This window comes from Microcebus murinus, chromosome 21, assembly GCF_040939455.1.
Source record: "Microcebus murinus isolate Inina chromosome 21, M.murinus_Inina_mat1.0, whole genome shotgun sequence".
Lineage (NCBI taxonomy): Eukaryota > Metazoa > Chordata > Mammalia > Primates > Cheirogaleidae > Microcebus > Microcebus murinus.
In genome coordinates, this window is record NC_134124.1 from 17460614 (window position 1) to 17481394 (window position 20781).

The window sequence follows — 20781 nt, forward strand, 5'->3', positions numbered from 1 at the left end:
TACACTTCCAAAACTGCACTCCTCATCTGTCCTCCCCAAACCTTATACCCACCCATGTCCTTCCCTAGGTCTGTTAGCAGCAGCTCCATCCTTCTAGTTGCTTGGGCCAAAATCTCACTCCTCTCGTTCTTCTCACTCAATGCATTGGGAAGTCCTGTTGGCTTTATCTTCAAAATCTTTCCAGAATCTGACACTTTCCCAGTTCCACTATCATCACCCTGGTCTAAAATGCCATCTCGTCTCACCCAAGGCAGTAGAGTAGCCTGACTGGGTCTCTCTACTTCTATTCTTGTTCCTATAAAGTTGATTCTCAACACAGTAGCCATGGCGACTCTTTTAAGACATGTCAGATCATTGCAATTATTTATTCAGACCCTTTTGATGTTTCCCATTTTGCTCAGAATAAAAGCCAAAGTCCTTATAATATCCTGCAAGACCTTTATAGATATGCTCCATCCCATTACATCTCTCACTTCAACTCCTACTACTACTGTTCCCCTTGCTCATACTGGACACACTTGAAGCTGTGACTCAGGTGGGGCAAAGGTAATATATGTGACCTAAACATTTGTACCCCCGTAATATTCTGAAATTAAAAAAAAGTAAAAATTAAAAAAAAAATCAGGCAGGCAGACTGAGACTTCCTACGTGACACAGTCAGAGGGCTGGAAGACCATTAGAAAGGAAAGGAAAGAAAAGAAAGGAAATTAATTTGTCTTCCATGTGACCTCATGTGACTTCATGCTGGGTTTGTCATCTTGAGCACCCCCAGTGGTAGCCAGTCTCCCAGTCCCTTGGGAGACACTGGCCTATCACTCAGCAGAAGTGATGACAGCACCAGGGCTGGCACCCCTCTCTCTTTCTGTCTCACCCTACAGAGCAAGCAGCCCCACCTGTGGTTGTCATTGGACAAGCTGGGGAAGTGGGGTGGCTGTGACCATCCAGGACTGGAGAGTCCTGTGTCTTGGCCCAGTAGTCACACCCAGCATCCCTGTAAACCAAGCAGGGATTTCTCTGCCAGATATGGGCTTTTTGACCGTCCTCACACCTGCCCCTCACCTCCCCAGCCTGGGCCACCACATGAAATCTCTCGGGCTGGCAGTGCCCTACCTTCAGGGAAATCGACGCTGTCTCATTGGTGAGCAGGAGAATGGCCTGTGGCTGGAGTGTTTTCAGAGAGAAACGGATATGCCAGTTTCGAACTTCTGGGGGCCTGTACCGCACGTAGCTCTGACCGCTGAGCCGGGCAGCAGTACCTGCAAAAGCAACCAGAAGTGTCACCGCCACATAAGGTAGTCCTCAGGGGGCCCTTGGACTGACTTTGTCTCATTCAATCCTTGGGTGGCAAACTGGGTCATTGCTCACATTTTATACATGAACTAGGCTCTGTGTGTATACAGAGGACTTTTCCAGGGTCACACAGCTAGAAAGGAGCCACCGCCCAGCATGCTCGCCTTTGACCTCAGGGACTCCATGCTCACAGGCAGGCGGGCTGAGCCCAACAGTGCTGGCTGTCCCTGGGGAAGACCCACTTCTCACCATTGCAGGAGCAGTTCCTCTGCAGCTGGTGCCTCGGGGTGAGGATGCTGAGCCTGGCGGTGCTGTACGTGGGCCCCACGTTGGGGTCCAGGAGCACTGTGTCTTGGCAGACTTGACCCTGGCAGCTTGGCCCCGGGCAGGGCACCACGGGCATGGCCGACCGCATCTGAACCCCCACTGCATGCTCCATCTCCTTAGCTGAGCGAGCAATGATGGAGGCCAGCTCTTGGAGTGTGTAGAAGGTTCCAGAATGCCTCTCAAAGACCAGGAGCACGTCCACGCCGGCCGCGGCCTCCGCAGGCTGCAGGCTGGCCAGGTGGATGCTGGCCCGCTTGACGTCCAGCTTGTTGCTGAGGAACCTCTGCAGGTTGCGCCAGTGGTCGCTCACCAGCTCCTCGGGGCTGAGCTGCTGGAAGCCCACCCACATGGCCTGCTGCAGCGCCTCCCGCGCCATGTGCCACACGTGCACGTGCACCCCAGCCGTGGTGCTGAAGGTCCCATCGCTGACTGTGACGTTGAACGCGTAGTGCCCGTGAGGCAGTCCCTGGGCGGCGATAATCTTGCCATCGGGGGCGCCCACTGAGAAGCGCCTGCCCAGGGTCTCCTCCTCTGCCAGGCTGTAGGTGAGCGTGTCCTGAGGGTCTCGGTCTGTGGCGTGGATCTTACCCACCATGCCGCCCTGGAACTCCTCCTCCCCGACGGTGATGAAGATCTCCAGCGGGAGGGCGGACGGCGGGTAGTGGCTCTGCTCCGTGATGTGGACGCGGACAGATGTGGAAGACGAGAGGGGAGGGACGCCGCTGTCGGACGCCTGCGGGCAAAGCAAACGCATCACCCAACAGAACCGTGGTGCTCTCCGGGCCTCCTTGCAGAGCCACATCTCTTTGCCCCACGCCCACCTCGAGGGCAGGCTCAGCGCACTGTTGCATTTGGAAAAGAAAAAACCTAACCCCAGAAGCACTGGTCTCTAAATATAGACTTTCTGAAGGTTTTGTAGGGAATGCAGGAGGGAGTTACATCCCATCCCGTGCCTCCCATTAAACAACTCAGTTTCCTCATCTGACCTCTCCCTGAGCCTCTTCCTAACTCTCTCCAGCCACAGACCCGGGCCTCCTTCCCCAGCTGAGTCCTCAGCTGTCTCTTTTTTGTTTTGTTCTGTTTTCTTTTGTAGGCAGAGTCTCCCTCTGTTGCCCAGGCTAGAGTCCTGTGGCATCTGCCTGGCTCACAACAACCTCAAACTCCTGGGCTCAAGCAATCCTCCTGCCTCAGACTCCCGAGTAGCTGGGACTACAGGCATGTGCCACCATGCCTGGCTAATTTTTCCTATATATTTTTAGTTGTCCAGCTAATTTCTTTCTATTTTTTTTTTTTTTTTTTAGTAGAGATGGGATCTCGCTCTTGCTCAGGCTGACTTCAAGCAATCCTCCTAGCTTGGCCTCCCAGAGTGCTAGGATTACAGGGGTGCGCCGCCTCAGTTGTCTCCTAGCCATGCCAATGCAAGTCTTCATGGCACCTGCTCAGCCTGGGGACATTGTCTTTGATTCCCCTTGACTGCGTGATTGGACTGGGAGTGGGGATTTGCTCTTCCGCCAGTCAACCAACACTGACTGATGGCCTCCTGTGGGCCAGGCCCTCTGCTGCGACCAGGAGAAAAAGACCATAAATACGTTACCAACTAAGCAAGAGAATGTCAGACTTGGGTAAAGTGCTGTGAAGGAAATAAACAGGAACCTCATATGGGTTAGGTGGAATGGAAGGAGTCTCTGGGTAGTGACATTTGAGCTGAGTCCTGAGGGACAAGAAGAGGCGAGGAGAAGAGGTGACAGACAGAGGGAAGAGCGCATGTAAGGTCGGTCCTGGGCTGGGAAAGAGGGTGGAGTGCCCACTGACACAGCAGGGGCCACAGGTGCTGGAGCGAGGGGGCGGGGAAGTGGGGCTGGCCTCACTGTCCCCCAGGGGAGCACAGGTGGGACTTTACGTCAGAGCCCGGCAAAGCCAGGGAGGGTGTGAAGTAAGGGGGACATGGCCTCATTCAAATAGGGAAAAGAATGCAAGTGAAAAATGCATCTTCCTTTCATGTTTCCCCACGCTTCCCTGCAACTTCCTATCAGACTCAGGAAAGACCAAGCTTGCCTTCCTCTCCTCAGGGACATTATCACCTCCTCAGCTGTCAACAAGGGTCTCCCATGGGTGTCCTTGTAGTAGTGTCTTGTTCACCTGCATTTTAGCACTTTGCATAACACTGAAGAGACATCCATAGCCACAGTAATAATTAATGCCACCTCTAATTATAATGTATAGCTAACATTAACTGCAAAATAGTTAATACTATTACTAACTATAAATAATGTATAGCTCACATGAACTGAGTACAAACCATGTGACAGCCTTGTTTTACCCCATAGACCTGTCCCATCTCCCACCCTAAGCCTTTGTGGTCTCATAAATGGCACCATTGCCCAGTCTTCACTGAGCCAGCAGTTTGGGAGTCATCCCTGATCCTTCTCTTGTCTTTCTGTCCCCACATCCAACCCATCTCTAGCTCCTGTCTGTTTACATGCAAAATCTGTCCCTAATCTGTCCCCTTCGTGGCACCGTCTCCATCACCTCGAGGTCTCGGCACCGCTGTCTCCAGCTTGCATGACTTCTCATTGGCCTTCCTCACCCACTCTCTATATAGAGCTTCAAAAACAAACCTCCCTAGGCCGGGCGCGGTGGCTCACGCCTGTAATCCTAGCACTCTGGGAGGCCGAGGCAGGAGGATCACTCAAGGTCAGGGGTTCGAAACCAGCCTGAGCAAGAGTGAGACCCCCCCATCTCTACTAAAAATAGAAAGAAATTAATTGGCCAACTAAAAATACACAGAAAAAATTAGCCGGGCATGGTGGTGCATGCCTGTAGTCCCAGCTACTCGGGAGGCTGAGGCAGAAGGATTGCTTGAGCCCAGGAGTCTGAGGTTGCTGTGAGCTAGGCTGATGTCACAGCACTCTAGCCCAGGCAACAAAGTGATACTCTGTCTCAAAAAAAAAGGAGCCTCCTGACACACAAGAAGTGTCCCTTTCCTAGTTGCAACCCTCAGCCACTTTCCATTGCCCTTTGATTAGAATCCAGAAGCATTACCGAGGCTTACAATTAGATGACTGTTTGTCCTGGCTTGCCACAATTAGATGACTGTTTGTCCTGGCTTGCCAAGGACAGTTATTATTATTTTTTTAATCCCTAGCTCCAAGAACATGAGACAGTCTTGATGTTTCCCTGTTGTGGATCAATTATCACCAATTAATTATATTCTAGTGCTATGGACTGAATGTTCGTGTCCCCTCAAGATTCATATGTTGAAGTCTAATCCACAATATAATGGTGTTCAGAGGTGGGGCCTTTCGGGTGTGATCAGATTACCAGGGTGAAGCCCTTGTGAATAGAATCAGAGCCCTTATGGGAAGAGGCTGGACTTCCAGCTCTCTCCCTTCCTGCCGCCTGAGCACACAGCAAGGAGTCAGCAGTCTGCAGTGCGGAAGAGGACCCTCGCCCGAACCCAATCCTGCTGGCACCCTGATCTCAAACTTCCATCCTCCGGACCATGAGAAATTTCTATCCTTTAAGCCACCTGGTCTATGGTAGTCTATTGTAGCCGCCTGGATGGACTAAGACAGTGCCTCTCTTGCTCTCAAAAGATCAGTTTAAGCCCGGGCGTGGTGGCTCACGCCTGTAATCCTAGCACTCTGGGAGGCCGAGGTGGGTGGATCGTTTGAACTCAGGAGTTCGAGACCAGCCTGAGCAAGAGCAAGGCCCCGTCTCTACCCAAAATAGAAAAAATTAGCCGGGCATGGTGGCGCATGCCTGTAGTCCCAGATACCGGGAGGCTGAGGCAGCAGGATTGCTTGAGCCCAGAAGTTTGAGGTTGCTGTGAGCTAGGCTGACGCCACCGCACTTTACCCCAGGGTAACAGAGTGAGACTTGGTCTAAAAATACATACACCTGAGAAACCTTCCCTGTTAAAATTTAAAAAAAAATAAAAAAATAAAAAAATAAAAATAAAAATACATATATGTTAAAAAAAAAAAAAAGAGTTTGGGGTCTGGGGTCAAAGTGCTTGGGTTGGAAGCAACCCACCTCTGCCACTTATTAATGGTATTATTTTAAGCCACTCGCTTAACCTCTGTGTGCCTCAGTTTCCTCATCCGTAAACTGGGGTAGAATGACAGAGGCACTGGTAGTGCTGTTGCCAGCATATCTACTGTCCCCATTTCCCCACCAGAGGCCCAGCTCTCACCTCGATCTGAAGCTGATACCATTCCTGGACCCTCCTGCTCAGGCCCTCGGCAGTCACCAGCCACCCATCCGGGGTCACTCGGAAGGTAGAGCCATGGTTCCCCTTGGTGATTCGGAATGAGTAGGGGGGGCCATTCTCTGGGGAGTCCGGGTCACTCAGGATCAGCTGCAGGACTTTGCTGCCAACGGGGGAGTACTCCTGAGACCAAGAGTGAAGAAGACCAAAGAGCAAAATGAGTCCCAATCCTTGCTTTTGTATCTTTCTGGATCTGCCCATCTGGGATGAATCCCCAGCACTCGGACCACTTCTAGGCCATGCCTGGACCTCAAGCTGATGCTCATTCATCCTATATGCCTTTGAGGTGGTTGTTGACTTTTCAGTCTAGATCAGGAGCTCCCCGAGGACAGTGGTAGGTCTTAGAAACAAAGCCCACCAGGGCTGGAAGGGTCTTAGAGACCAAGGTCAAGCCCTTTCTTCTATAGAGAGGTGACTTGCCCAAAGTCACACAACTGATGAGTCATGTATATAAATTAGTACCCGGGATGCATTTTCAGGGCCAAGTGAACACCTATAAATGGTTTCTTGCTTAGAGGACCAATGCAATACACATATGATGAGTAAATTCAAAGATGATTAGGGATTCAATTAAGAAAAATTGATCCCCTGAGTATTGTTCAGTCTTTATTTTATAACATGGGGATTGAGTATGCTATTATATAACACAACAGTAGTTAGCCATCTTTTAGTATCCCAGTGTTATGTACAAACCAAATCTAACGGACAGATGCCGATAGTCACCTGTCCAATAAATGTTCTTTCTTCCTTTCTTATAAAATCCTGCTTTTGTTCAGGCATGGAGAAGCAATATCCTCAGAAAAGATGTGCCCCTCCAAAGAGGAGATGGGCTATATGATTGGTCTAAGTCAGTTATAATAATCTGATTCCCCATGTCAGTGTTTGGTTTAAGTGTGAGCTAGTAATCCAATTCTGACCATTGGAGAAGTCTACCAAGCAGGGTTTCTGAAAAGTCATTGTCTTTGATAAAAACAGATCTTTCAAAAGAAGTCCACTTCTATTTGCCTTTGAAGATGGTTAGGCAAAGATGTGATGTTGGAGCTGCAGCAGCCATTTTACAATCATGAAGGAGAGGATGGGGGAACTTCAAAGAAGTTAACCCACAACCATAGTATCACTTTCTTACTAAAATAATCTATTCTGGAATGGAATTTTCCATCAGACCTCTTGTTATATGAAATATATGAAATAATAAGTCCTTGTTATTTAACAAACTTTTAGTCAGGGAATCTGTTATTTGCAGCCAAAGTGTCCTAATTTATACCCATAATATATAAAACAGGTAAAAGCGGAACAACCCTGGGTGATGCGTAATAAGAATCAGAATTCTGCCCTCTTATTCACTTCTTCCCCTCCCTCACCTTTTATAACCCTGACAATTCCTCGTAGAATCCCAAGGCCCTCTCCAAATCCTCTTTGCAAATCACTGAAATAGTGGAAATAGCTTGGGATCTGGAAAACTTCCTGGGTCTAAATCCTGAGTTTGCCACATTCTAGCTATGGCATGTTTCTGCACCTCCATGTTTTAAATCTATAAAATGAGTACTACCTACTCCACATGGCTGTCATGAGCCTCCAGTGAGAGGATGGATGTGGAAGTGCCTAACACAGTGCCTGGTTATTTTAAATCCCACAATCCCTTTAGCTGCCTGTGTTGCCTTCAGGGAAATCAGTGGTAAGGTCACAGCCACTGTCTGGGTGTTCTGATACCACGGAGGAACACCTTCTGGTAGCAGAGAAAGGAAGGGAGGAAGGCACAGGGTGCCTTTGGAGGCTTGAGCTTACCTGGACAGTGGTGCTGTAGTTGAGCTGGAAGAACCTCGGTGGGTTATCATTGACATCAAGCACCTGGATGGTGATGTCTGTGTCCGCGTGCAGTGGGGGCTGCCCACTGTCTGTGGCTCGGAGACTCAGGGAATAGCTGGAGGTCTGTTGCAAGATGCCCAGTGGAGGTTAGCAATGAGGACCCTCCCTTCTGCCCCCTGACTCATCACTAATGTTTTCAGAAAAAAGAAGATGAAGGCACTTCTCTATGCCCACCCCCGTGGCCCACCCACAGCACTTTAGGGCTCAGGTTCCGCAGTCGGACAGAAACAGGATTTGATTCCCTACTCAACCATGGACTAGCTATGAGATCTTGGAAAAGTGACTCCTTAGGAGTATTCTGAGGATTGATTGGCATGTGCAGCATTTAGGAAAGTGTCCAGCACAGAGCACGGGTCAATAGATGGTAGCGGTCACCGCTACCATTAGATCACCGCTAATGATCTAAAGAGCCTGGTCATTGTGAGAAGCCACCTGAGCTCCTCTAGGGAAGGTAATGGATCCCTCGGTCCCTCTCCTGCCTCTGGCCTCACAGTCCACAGAGGCCCCACAGAGAAACAAATGGCAGACACTCCGGGCAGGTCTGAGGAAGTGTCACGATGGAGTGTTGATTGCAACTCATCCTCTGGACCTGCAGCAGGACCATATCTCTGCCCTAACAAGCTCAGGCTGGGCCCTTCCCTCGTGACTCACCTGTTCCCAGTCCAGGGCCTTGGCAACCTGTAGCTCCCCCTTCTTGGGGTGGATGGTGAAGTGCCCAAGCTGGTTCCCTCCTACCAGGCTATAGGTAATGGCGCTATTTAGGGGTCCATCTTCATCAGTTGCCGACACCTGCAGTGGGGGAGGGTGATTGTGAATGGAGGGACAAGAGGGAACCAGAGAGGAATCTTGGCCCCTGGGAGGGTAGGAGGAGACAGACATGTCCCTGTGCTAATGACTGCCACTGGGCTGGCAGTCCCTGGACCATAGTAGTCCCTGTCAACAGAATATCTTCATCCACATCCTAGTGTGGACTTCAGCATGCCATGGTTCATTCATTCATTCATTCACTCATGCTGACAGGGTGCCAGGCCTGTGCTAGGAGGTTAGGAATGTGCCAAAATAACTATGCCTACAGAAAATTTAATGTGTAATGTCATAGATAATTCTAATTGGGGTCAAAGTATGAGCAGCCTCATGAGAGCACAGAGCACACAGTGGCATGTCACACCAGGGGAGATCAGAAGAGGATTCATGAAGCCTCGAAGATGGGAAGGGTGGGAAGGGCATTCCGGGCAGAGGACACAAGCGTGAGCCCAGAGGTGTGGAAATGCAGAGGACGCTGGGGAAAGGCACGTCTTCCTGTGTGGGCGGAGCCTAGGTGCATGTCGGAGCAGAAGGGGAGGAGACTGGAAGGCAGTGTGAGTGTGGGTGCCAAGTTGGGTTTCACTCCATTCAAGGAGGGAGAAGTCACATATTTAAATGCAAAGAGCTATTATTCGATGTTCCCTCCTCCCGCCCACTGTCATGCCATGTCACTCACTGTGCCCAGGCCTTCCCAGGCTTTGGAGTCTGGCAGTCCTCTGGGGTCTGCCTCCTCTCCTTCCTCTCCTAAAGCAGCTCACCCCATCCCATGCCAACCTCCGACTTCATCACGTAGCTCTGAGACATTCTCTCAAGAGAGATGGTTTGGCTGAGTAAGCCAGAGTCAAGGCTACAGTGTGTTAATTTAATAAACCAATCCGCGCCTGGGGGCGGGGATGCATGCGTGTGAGATAAGAACCCACTGCAGGCTCCACGCCCTGCAAAGAGCAAAGCTGTGGGTCCTACCGTGAGGATGACGTCGCCCACGATGGCATTCTCCGAGACCCTCGCTCTGTACAGATCCTGGAGGAACCTGGGCCGGTGTTCGTTGACATCGGTGATGTTGACCACGACTGTGGTCGTGTCACTGAGGGAGGAAGAGCTCTTCCGACTGCACTCGATGGACAGGAAGTACTTGGGGCTTGTCTCAAAGTCCAGGCTCCTGTTGACGTACAGGATCCCTGAAGAAACAAGAAGCAACTGGAGCAAGAAGGCAGAGCTGGGGCCACCAAGGCAGAGGACTGAGGGGTCTGAGCCCAGCCCAGGACAGGCAGCTCCACAGGACCAGGAGAGCCGAGTCTCCTCCGTCACCTCCCCCTTCATCTCCCTCTTTGTTGTCATCCCCCTTCTTCCCCCTCATCTGATTTCATTTTCTTTATTATCATTCCCAACAGCAGTGTCTCCCTCATTTATTTCTGTGATGCTAAATTTATCCCATTTAGATCTATAAAAAACCCCGTGCCACAGTAACAGCTGTGATCCCTACTTTCTAGGTGAGTCAACCTGATGCTCGAACAGGTAGGTGAGTTGCCCAACCTCATCCAGCTAGTCAATGACAGACCTCGGGTCATAGGAAGAGTTTCATAATACCCAAAGTTGTTCAACAAATTGTTAAGGCATAGATTTATTATTCTGAAAACTGGAAAAGAAATGAACAAGCAAGGATTTATCCTGCTGTTCCTAGATAACCAAATGGTTAATGGTAGAAACTCTTCTTTATAAAAGAATTCAGTTAGTAAATGAATGGGGAATAACAGGGTTAGAAAATCACCATTTTGCAGCCCCTTATGAAATAGTATATCTAGGAAATAATTAGCAATGCCTGCTGAAACCATTAGAAGGGAGGCTGATGAAGAAATCTACAATAGATAGGGCTGACAACATCTGAGCTCACTGTCAATCTTAACATCAGAAAAAAGAGCCAGCTAGCTCTTATGAGCCTCCCAACATGATGTGAACAGCACAGTGTCACCTACGAAGCATTGTTGATCAAGCATTGTTGCCTGAACCTGACCAAGGCCTTCGATCCAAATGTCATTCATAGCAAATATAAGGGCCAGAGGCTTATGCTGCATCACATTATAAAGACACAGCCAGCCAATCCAAAGTATGGAAGATTCTATCAGACGTGACTCAAATGTTTCATTAAGTAAATGGCAGGGGGAAATAAAGAGGAAGAAGAAAATGTTAGAGATTAAAAGAGACTTAAGATATACATCAATCAATATGTAGACATTTTAAGGATGCTGACAAACCAACTTCAAAAAGACATTTATGAGTTAATCTGGAAAACTGTCTGTCTGGGTATTAGGTGATGTTAAGGAATTGTTATCTTGTAGGTGTGATAAGGTATTGCAGTTTTGTTTATAAAAGGAGTTCTTGTCATTTAGAGATACACACCGAAATCTTTAGAAATGAAATGATACGGTGTCTGGAATTTGCTTTAAAACAACACAACAATAGGTGGGTTTGGGGCTGAAGGGCAAAGTGAAAACCACCCCAGCCTCTATTGATAATCGCGGAAGCTGTGCAGTGGGAACGTGAGGGTCTGTTGTACCGTTCTACTTTTTAATATGTCTTAAATCTCCATAATAAAAACTTTTAAAAAAATACTGCTCCATGGTAAGGCAGTTGTTTTGGGAGGCAGAGAGCAGCATTCAGGGGGCGCTGTGTCTGCATGAGCCATGGGCTGACCTGGCAGCCTCTGGGGCCCTCCGATGAGTTTCTGTGAGTCTGACTTAGACCCTTCCATGGCCAGGAGGAAAGAAGAGAGATGGTTTCCTAGTTCTTTCTCCCTTCGTGAGAATAAAGGAAGATGCAGGGGTACCAGGATGTTTGGAGGGGTTGGGGGGACTCCAGAAGGGAAGCAGGCAGCCTGCTCCCGGGTGCTTAAACACGGGATTCCAGCAAGTGCTGGTGCCTGTGCCCCGAGGAGGGAGGGCTGCCCTTGAGACCATGAAGCCAAGAACTGTTGGGAGGACAGTAGATTGCTGGGGGTCCCGGCACAGAGTCCTGGGTGGAGAGGTGGGGGAATAAGGAAGGGTCCCAGATAAGCTGGCCCCAGAGTGGAAGAAGGGACCAGGTAGCTGGAGAGATGCATGCGGAGAGGGGAGAAACAGCCAAAGGAGGTCTGCTCGGGGAGGGGGCTGCGCGGGGCAGACGCGCCCCACGTGTGAGGAATCCCACGCACTGCGGGACCGGGCCCGTGCCCGTGCGTGGAGGGGTGGCGCTGGCGCATGCGCTGGCTCACCTGTGCCGGCGTCCAGGCGGAACCTGCCCTGCTCATTCCCGCTGACGATGCGGTAGCCGGTGTTCTCAGCGCCCGGGCGCGTGAGGGTGGCCAGCCGCAGCACCTCCGTGCCCAGCTGGGCGTCCTCCGGCACCTGCACGCTGTGCTCGGTGTTCAGGAACACGGGCAGGTAGTCATCGAGGCCCACCACCGAGACCGTGACGGTGCCCAGCGTGGAGAGCGGGATCGGGGTGCCCAGGTCGGAGGCGCGGACCGTGAGCTCCAGCGCTGCCTGCGGCGTGACCCGCAGCGGCTTCTCCAGGCGGATCACGCCCGTGGTGGCGTCGATGGAAAAGTGGCCTTCCGCTGAATCCGCCAGAGAGTAAACCACCTGGGCGTTGGCGCCTGCAGGGAGACCAAGGGCATGATCCACACTGAGGACACCTCTAACCCTGCCTGCCATGAGCCCTGTAGCCACAGGAGGACGTGAAGAGGGGGCTCCCCACAGAGGCTAGCTGACATGCCCAGGGGATATTCGGAGTGAGGATCTCCCGAGCAGGGGTCTTGATCAAGGTGGGTGGCAAAGGGTCTTGGGGGGAGGCTGGTGGTGTGGTCTGCAAACCTATCAGACCATCCAAAAATGTTGGTGGGGTCCAATGTCAGCTTATAATTGAAAAATGTGCAAGATAAAACCACCCACAGCAAGTGCTTTGGTTGTGATAGAACAGTTTTGTACCTTGATTGTAGTGTTCTTTACATGAATCTACACATGGAATGATACTGCATAGAACTACACAAACACACAAATAAGTGCGCATAAAAACTGGTGAAATCCGAATAAGGTCTGTAGTCTAGTTACCAGCAATGTGCCACTGTCAATTTTCTGGTTTTGAGGTTATGCTACAGCTATGTAAGATGACGCCACTGGGGAAGCTGGGTGAAGGGTGCACTCTCAGTACTCTTTTTGCAACTTCCTAAGAGTCTACACTTATGTCAAAGTAAAAAGCTAAGAAAATAAACACACCCATGGAGTTTCTTAGCAAATCAAAACATACAGTGTTTCTTCAGCTTTGGCCAATTCTATTATTTTCTTTGGTTAAGAACCAGTTGAAGCAGTTGGCTTGTATAAGGGCCATAGTGTATGAAGAATACCAACATTTACTGCTCAGCTGTAAGATCCTCACTCAGTGGGATGAACACAGGCCCTGAGCCTAAGGGTCTCACATCTCACACACATATGAGACACACACCCTTTGGTGGGATGGTGGCAGGAATTGCCTACGAGAAGAGTTGAATTTACATCCGCTAAATGCACATACCATGCAACTTCCCCATATATGCATTTCTATGAAGAGACCATAATATTTCTGAAGAAAGGGAGATGGTAGTCAGGCCACACCTGGAATATTTGGGTGAAATATTTGAGTTAGAATAACCATTGTGAAGGATCAATGGCAAATTGGTATAATGCAAGGGGATACATCTTGGAAGATGGAATTGGAGCCATGTGATTGAAGAAATTAGGGCTCTTCCATTTGGAAAGGTAGGCTGAGACCAGAGCAGGCAGTCATCAACTCCTAGTGACAGAAGGGCTGTCATGGATGAGGGGTCTAGAAGACCTGAGTGAGTGCTGAGGGCAGGACCAGGACCGGCAGGTGTCAGCCCCAAGGAAGTAGTGTTTGAAGGAAGGGGCTGCCTAGAAAGTAGGGAGCTTCCTATCCCTGGAGGTGTACGAGCAGTGGCTAATTGAGCACTTACAGGACCTTGTGGGAGTATTAGATGAAATGGCTTACGCATCACTCCAGCTCTGATGGGTTCTGGATCTGTCCTATCAAACCCAGCTCTGCATTTCCAACAAGTCTGTCCACTCGAGTTTGTTACACCCCACACACACTCATTTCCCAGGTCCAGCTGCCCTGCCTTTGCACTGACTGTTGGCCCTCCCCAGAACTCTCCAAAATTTCTCTCCTTCTTCAATGCCAAGCTAAAAATCACCTCCTCTAGGAAATCTTACTTTTACTTTGCTAGTGTCAAACAAACCAGGGTGTTTTGATCCCACTTTTATCATCATCATTATCCTATGTTGATCTGGCTACTTAGACCCTGAGGGCATTTTTTTTACCCTATCTGAATTATAAATTCTGACTCAGGAAAATTGGACTCTCTCTCTCTTTCTCTGATATATATATATGTACATATATATATATGTAAAATCAGCCACAATAGAATAATTCAGGGTGGCAGAAGCTATAATTGGTATAATATGGATCAAAAACTCTTGGATAAATCCAATTTGCCTTATAAATTTCAAAAGGAAAAGGAAACCCATGAAAATAAAATGAAAAATATTGAAGATGGTTCAACTTCACTGTACAGAAAATTGATCAAATAATTAATTAGTTAATTTAGAGACAGGGTCTTGCTCTGTCACCCAGGCTAGAGTGCAGAGCCATCATCATAGCTCACTGCACCTCAAACTCCTGGACTCAAATGATCCTCCCACCTTGGCCTCCCAAAGTGCTAGGATTAGAGGCATGAGCCATTGCGCCTAGCCTGATCAAGGAATTGAATGGGCTTAATGAGGTTTGTGCCAAAAAGTTCCTCCCTTGTGGCCAATTAATCAGAGTTGAATAATTCTAATTGGTATATTTATGATTCAATGTTTGTGTTCAAAGTAACCAACCTTGAAGTTAAATGGCAGTATTGAAAGGTCTCCAGGTCTAAGTGGTGGGGAGAAAAAATGAGGCTGAAATGCCTTGTACCTACCTCCAAACATTGCTAAAATCGTTTGTCACATAGCACTTAGGTATGCAGTTTGTGGACATTTTCTGTGTTTGTCCACAGATTTAACAAGGAAGCACAGTCCTTGCCAATCCCAGAGAGACAGAGAGAGAGAGAGCCAAACCCTTGTCCAAAATGACAGAGCAGCTAATAGCAGAACAGGGGAGGTAGCCTCCAACCCCTCTCAGACTCACCTTGGTCAGGATCCCTGGCAAATACCACAGCTACCGGGGTCTTAACGGTGGTGTTGTCAAAGACAGCCACAGCACAGTGGCTAGGGAAGAACCGCGGGGCGTTGTCATTCACATCTTCCACATGGAGAGTCACATCTGCCTGGCATGAGCGGCCACCTCCATCTGTTGCCTTGGCAACAAGGCTGTACACATCCTTCCTCTCTCGGTCTAGGGCTGTGAGTGTGGTCAGCTCCCCTGGCCGGAGAAATAACAGAAGCTGAGCTTTTTCCATTACCCAAACATGTGCCCTCTAGATAGCTATGGGCACAGCTACAGAGAGTTTTGTTACGGCAAGAAGGGGTCAACGCAGTCAGGAAAGATCTCAGCCCGTATCCCCCCATATCCACCCATCACCCTAATTCTCCCAAACACACTCCATCACCACTATCACCAATTTAAGATCACCAACAAGCTACAAATAGGCACAACATTTTTAAAGGCCAATTAGGAAATTTCTAACAGCATATAAAATGTGTTTATCCTTTGGCTTATAATTTCACTTGTAGGAAAAAAATTATATATGTATATATGTGTATATATATGTATCTTACAGAATAATTAACCCAAAGATAAAAACATATGTATGAAGATATCCTCTGCAGCAGTATTCATAATAGAAATGTATTGAAATCATCCTATATGTCTTTCAAAAAGGGACTAGTGAAGTATATTGTGATTTAATCATACAACCAAATACCACGTAACCAAAAATAAATTATGATAGAGTTTCAAAATATTGCTAAGCAAAGAAAAACAAGTTACAAAATAGTATTGGATTTTCATGAAATAATTATATAGAGATTTTGGAGATGCATGGAAAACCAGTCTGATAGAATACACACCAAAAGTCCTTGTCTTTGGGGAAGGGGTTATTATGCAGACTTTGAAGTTTCTGAATAATACATGCCTACATTCTTTGAATTTTATACCATGAGTATATATTATTTCCATATTCAGAAAAAAAAATACTCAGTTTTTTTTTTTTTTTTTTTCTTTTTAAGTCCTCACTGGTCATCCTGCAGCTGAACAAATAGCAGCAGAGAGAGATTAGGTAACCAGCCTGGGTCACTGAGCACGCCCATGCTGGGGTCAGGAAGGACAATGTTGTCTCCTGTCCACCCAGACAGCTTCCTGGGATGCCACTCTTCCCCACCCTGTCCCCCCTGCTCAGGAATCTCCAAGTTATCCTCTAGCTACTGGATCCCGGCCAAGTGTTAGCAGCTGGCCCTTGTGATCTGGGCCTGCTGTGCTGCCCACCTTGACACCTTCCCCTATGGCAGTAGGGCAGACACCCCACCCTGGTGGGCTGCTCTTCCAAAGGAGTCCTTTCCAACAGACTCTCACAGCCCAGCCTCTCCTGGGTATTCACAGCCCAGCCTGCAGGGCTTTCTGCTTCCACTCTCTGCTCTGTCCCCTAACTAACTAGCAACAATGACAATAGTAACTGGGCTCTTATTATAAGCCAGACCTGGGCTGGGCTTCCATCTGCTTTATTACTTGTGATCCTCACCATAGTACTGTGAGGTTTCATGCCCAGTTTGCAGCATAGACACTTTGAGATCATGTTCTTGACTATGACACTCACCTGCCTAGGTCCTCCCAGGGCTTTAAAGGTGGTGTTTGGCTCTGCCTGCCCCATGCCCTCATCCTTTGCCTTCTCCTTCCTCTCTGGGCACCAGTTTCTGGCCCTCTGTTAGGTTCTCAGATGTGCATACTCTTTCCCAAAACAGGGTCCTTGTATAAATTCTCCTTCTGCCTTGAAGGCCCTTTCCTGCCACTCCCTTACCCCTGGCTAAATCCTCCATGTCCTCAAGTCTCACATGCAATGGCATTTTCCTAGAGAAGTTTTACTTAACTCCTCTCCCCAGTCCACGTCAAGTTTGCTGTCAAATATCAACGTGGCAAAAAAAGAAGGGAAGGAAGGAAGGAAGACCAAGGTGTTGGCTGGTCTAAAAAAAGAATAAAATAAATCTCCATAGCACCCTGCATTTCTTAACTCAGCACGCTTCAAACCACTGGTTCAATGACTCCATTTCACACTAGATGGTAAATATCCAGATCCTGTCTTCTCAGTCTATTGTTTACGTCCCCGGCATCTGGCACGATGCTTGGCAAATAGGACCACTATATGTTTGCTGATGGATGGACAAATGGATAAGTGAATTGCTGCTGCTTTTCCAAGGGCCTGTCATGGCCCTGGGCTTGGTATTCAGTAAATAAGTTCTTGGCCCAATCCTATAGCTCAGGAAACCTACCTGTGTGAGGATCCAGCTTGAATTCATGTGCCCCGGGGCCATGCAGAGAGTATGTGATCTGGGCATTGGTGTCAGCGTCCAGGTCTGTGGCCGAAACCTTCAAAATCAAGTGTCCTGGAGATACATCCTCACGGACCTTGCCGGTGTAGAGAAGCTGGAGGTAGCAAGACAAAGAAGAGGGAGACTGTGGGAGCTGCACTTAGATCCAGAGAGAAACAGAGAGACACAGAGAGGGAGACACTGAGAGAGAGAGAGAGGAGAGAAAGAAAGAGAAGCAGACAGAGGGAGGGAGGGCAACAGAGGGAAGTAGAATAAGATGAAACATGTAAAGAAAATGGAGGTTAAAAACAAGAAGAAGATGATGAAAGAAGAAGTGAGAAGAGGGAGAACGAAAAGGAAGTTCCACCGTCCAAAGCCCACACCCCAGGCTGAAAGGACCTGCTATAGCCTCCTCCAGGGGGCCCCTTGCAGCTGCGGGGTGCTATGGCCCTGACATCAGGCATTCCAGAGGTGTCAGGTCAAGCTACTGCAGGCCACGCTGTCAGGCTCACCTCCTTGCCCACACCCCCAGAAAAGACCCGTGGCCCTTGAGTCAGGACTGGTTCCCAGTGCCCCATGGCCTGCCTCACCCTCCCTGCACTTCAGGTCCCCTCGTGCTTTGCTGGGGTGTGGCACAGGGGAAAGGCTGGGGCTCCCTGAGACCACGACCTTCCTTCCCTGTCGGGTCTGGGCCCAGCTTCCACCACTGCAGGGTATGGGCGAGCAAGGCCCCATGCATGCTCTGGGTAGAAGCTTCTGGGTCTCAGGTGGGCTGGGTGGAGGTGGTTCCCCAGGCCTCTTTTCCTGGGCTCTAATGACGCTGTGGACCATGCCTGAGAAGGCCAGGGGGAGCCGGGTCCAAGCCTCTCCTGGCATGGGGAGGATGGAGGCTGGTGGTAAGGATGGCTGAGGGGAAAGAGGAAGATGGTAGCCACCGTTCTTCCCCTAAAGGGCTGCCCTTCTAAGACCACCCAAAATGTGGTCATCTTGGATCCTGAAAAGACATTTTCCACACACACTGATAACCCAGGCTCTCTTTTTTCACTATGCTTTTATGTGACTAGCATGTCTAAGAGCACAGGAAGACAAGGTGATGGGCTATATGTATTTATATGTGATGAAGGGTATGCATATACATGCATGTGCAAATAAGTTGAAGCTTGTTTATATGCATATGTAAGTATGTTTGTGTGAATTACATAATTACATTTGCATCTGTGGGTGGTATATGGAAGAATGTAGTAGGTACACAGGTATATGCTTATGTGTATATCTGTATAGGTATTTGCCTGTGTATGTAGCGTTGTAGATGCTCCTTTGTATATGTGTGAGTATGTATAAGTGTGCATTTATGTATATATACTGAATTACTGGATTTTATATAATATGAATTATGCTAATTTGAGATATTACAAAATTAAAATGTTAGCAGTTTAACTTTGTCTGCAAATTTGAAATGATGCAAATTTTCCCAAAGTTAAAAATTGCTTACCATGTTTTAAAAAATGTCTAAAAGCAAAGCTCCATTATAATGGTTATGGGTTTATGCCCTCTGAGAACACAGCTCCTTTCCTGATACACACACACACACACACACACACACTCCCCTCAACATTTGTTCCTATAGGAAATTTAGGGTTAAGTTACAGGAGGTCCTTAGGAAAGCATCCCTCACCAAATGTAACTGCCCTGCCTGCATGTTGTATCCATGTATAAGCAGAGGGGCATCTGCACTGGGCCGCATTACCCGAGCAGATGGGGATACGCATCTATGGGCACGGGGGAGGGGTGTGTCTGGGGGCAGGTCCTATGGACATATGTGATAATAGTGCCATGTCAACAAGCTGAGCGCTGGAGGGGTTGCCCACTAGGTATGGCAGACTGTGTTTGGAGAATGCATATTACTTTATTTCTGGATACATTTTTGTGGAGACGTGGCCATTTGCAGGGAGAAAACATAGGGAGAGAGATATGGACCACGATCCCTGAACAGCTTGGTATATCCCTACAGGGAGCCAAGAAATTGCCTAAAATGGTCCCTGCCCCAGGGCACTAGTCTAAAACTAGCTGGGGGGAGCAAGGGCAGGAGAGGTCAGTGATGGCCAGCCTCAGAGATGGCACCTTGGGTCCGCTCCTTTCTCCTGCCTCTCATTCTACCTTCCTTGCCTCCACTTCCACCCCACCCCTCACCAGGCTCTCACCTGTGAGCACTGCGGGCTGTTATCGTTGATGTCCAGGACAAAGATCTCCACGGTGACGGAAGCCTGGAACTTGCCATCCGACGCCGTGATTCTGAGCAAGTACTTGGCCGTGTGCTCGCGGTCCAGGGTCTTCCTTGAGGAAATCCTCCACTCATCCCCGACTTGGCTGATGCCAAACTGGCCTAAGGGGTCTCCCTCTAAAAAGATGGGCAGAACTTTCAGACACTGAGCAATAGGACCGAACAAGGCTTTGTGTCATAGGTGGCTGTCCACCTGGCACTTATTTAAGGATTGCTGGGAAAGGCAAATATTTCGTTTCTTCACTAGGAACCCACAATTCTACCCTGAGTCAGTTTTTTTGGTGTCATGAAGCCTCTTCTGACTTCAAAGTCCTCCTGTTAAATGAAGTTATCACTGTGAGAAGCTCTGCTCTAAAATATATGGGTCAGGGGCAGCTTTCTTACTATGTGTGGCCTGGAAGGCACTGGGAAAAGTGGAAGGGAAGCACATTTCAATACTATACAAGACGTTTCTAACATCTGTGGCTATTCAACAGTGGAGGGGTGGGAAGTGATCAGCAGCACTAAACACTCCGAGGTTTTATTTTACTACTAAGGATGCAGGCCATGGGGAGGTTCCGTAGGAGCTACAGGTATGCGTATAAGTCGTCTTTCTCTCCTTGACGCTAATCACTGACAAGAGTGTGGGAAGATGGGTTTCTCACTCTGAGATTCTAAGATTCCAGAGTGCCAAGATTCAACTGTTCCAAGAGTTGATAATAAACTGACATTTATTATTCTATTATTCTGAGATTTTAAGACTTTTGTGTTTTAATTTAAGAGTCTGGTGTTATGGTAAGATTCTGTTTTTCCAAGACTCTGTGTATCAGGCATCTCTTATCCTATCTGTCCTCAGGAATCTCTGGTTCTTGGATGGAATTTCAGGCTCTTTAACTCTCCACTGGACAGCTGTGATAGAGAAGGAGCTGTGTTTTATGGGAAAGGGATGACATGGCACCTGGGGATGGGGGAAAGGCCACTGAAAAGTGAAGAAACTCCCTCCTGGACACTGGTTGGCTGGGTTAGCCATTGGATAGGGAGTGGGGTAATTTAGTTCTACAATACATATCTACTGAGGAAAACAGCTTATAGGGTATGATTTTAATCCCAACCCTGATACAAGCTCAGAGTGTGACCTTGGTTGAAATTCTTCCCCTACCTGGGCCTTGGTTTCCCCATAAGTAAAATGAGAGGATTGATCTGGAATCATACATATCTAAGGAAGTGCTGTCACGCTAACACTTAGGACCTGTGATTGAATAAGAAGCATTTTCTATCATCCACAACTTCCCCTGGGCAGGACACTTCCCATAAAGACAGCCACCTGGCACAATTTTCATGGATCACACAACTGCTGGTGCCTCCTCCATCTTCCAGAAAGTAATTGACAGCAGTTACAGTATGACCTTCTATTCCATCTATCCCACCTA

General features: G+C 48.5%; 1 protein-coding gene across 1 annotated transcript in view; it reads right to left on the reverse strand.

Moving 5' to 3' along the window:
- Positions 1–20781, reverse strand: part of FAT2 (FAT atypical cadherin 2) — an 87687-nt gene that overhangs the window by 14460 nt on the left and 52446 nt on the right. The window contains exons 11-20 of the mRNA XM_012740882.3: positions 19293–19489; positions 17053–17206; positions 14759–14992; positions 11805–12188; positions 9521–9735; positions 8405–8542; positions 7673–7816; positions 5813–6010; positions 1540–2350; positions 1111–1256 (exon numbers count right to left, since the gene is read on the reverse strand). Of these exons, the coding sequence (XP_012596336.2) occupies positions 1111–1256; positions 1540–2350; positions 5813–6010; positions 7673–7816; positions 8405–8542; positions 9521–9735; positions 11805–12188; positions 14759–14992; positions 17053–17206; positions 19293–19489 (2621 nt within the window). The remainder of the gene's footprint in view (positions 1–1110; positions 1257–1539; positions 2351–5812; positions 6011–7672; positions 7817–8404; positions 8543–9520; positions 9736–11804; positions 12189–14758; positions 14993–17052; positions 17207–19292; positions 19490–20781) is intronic.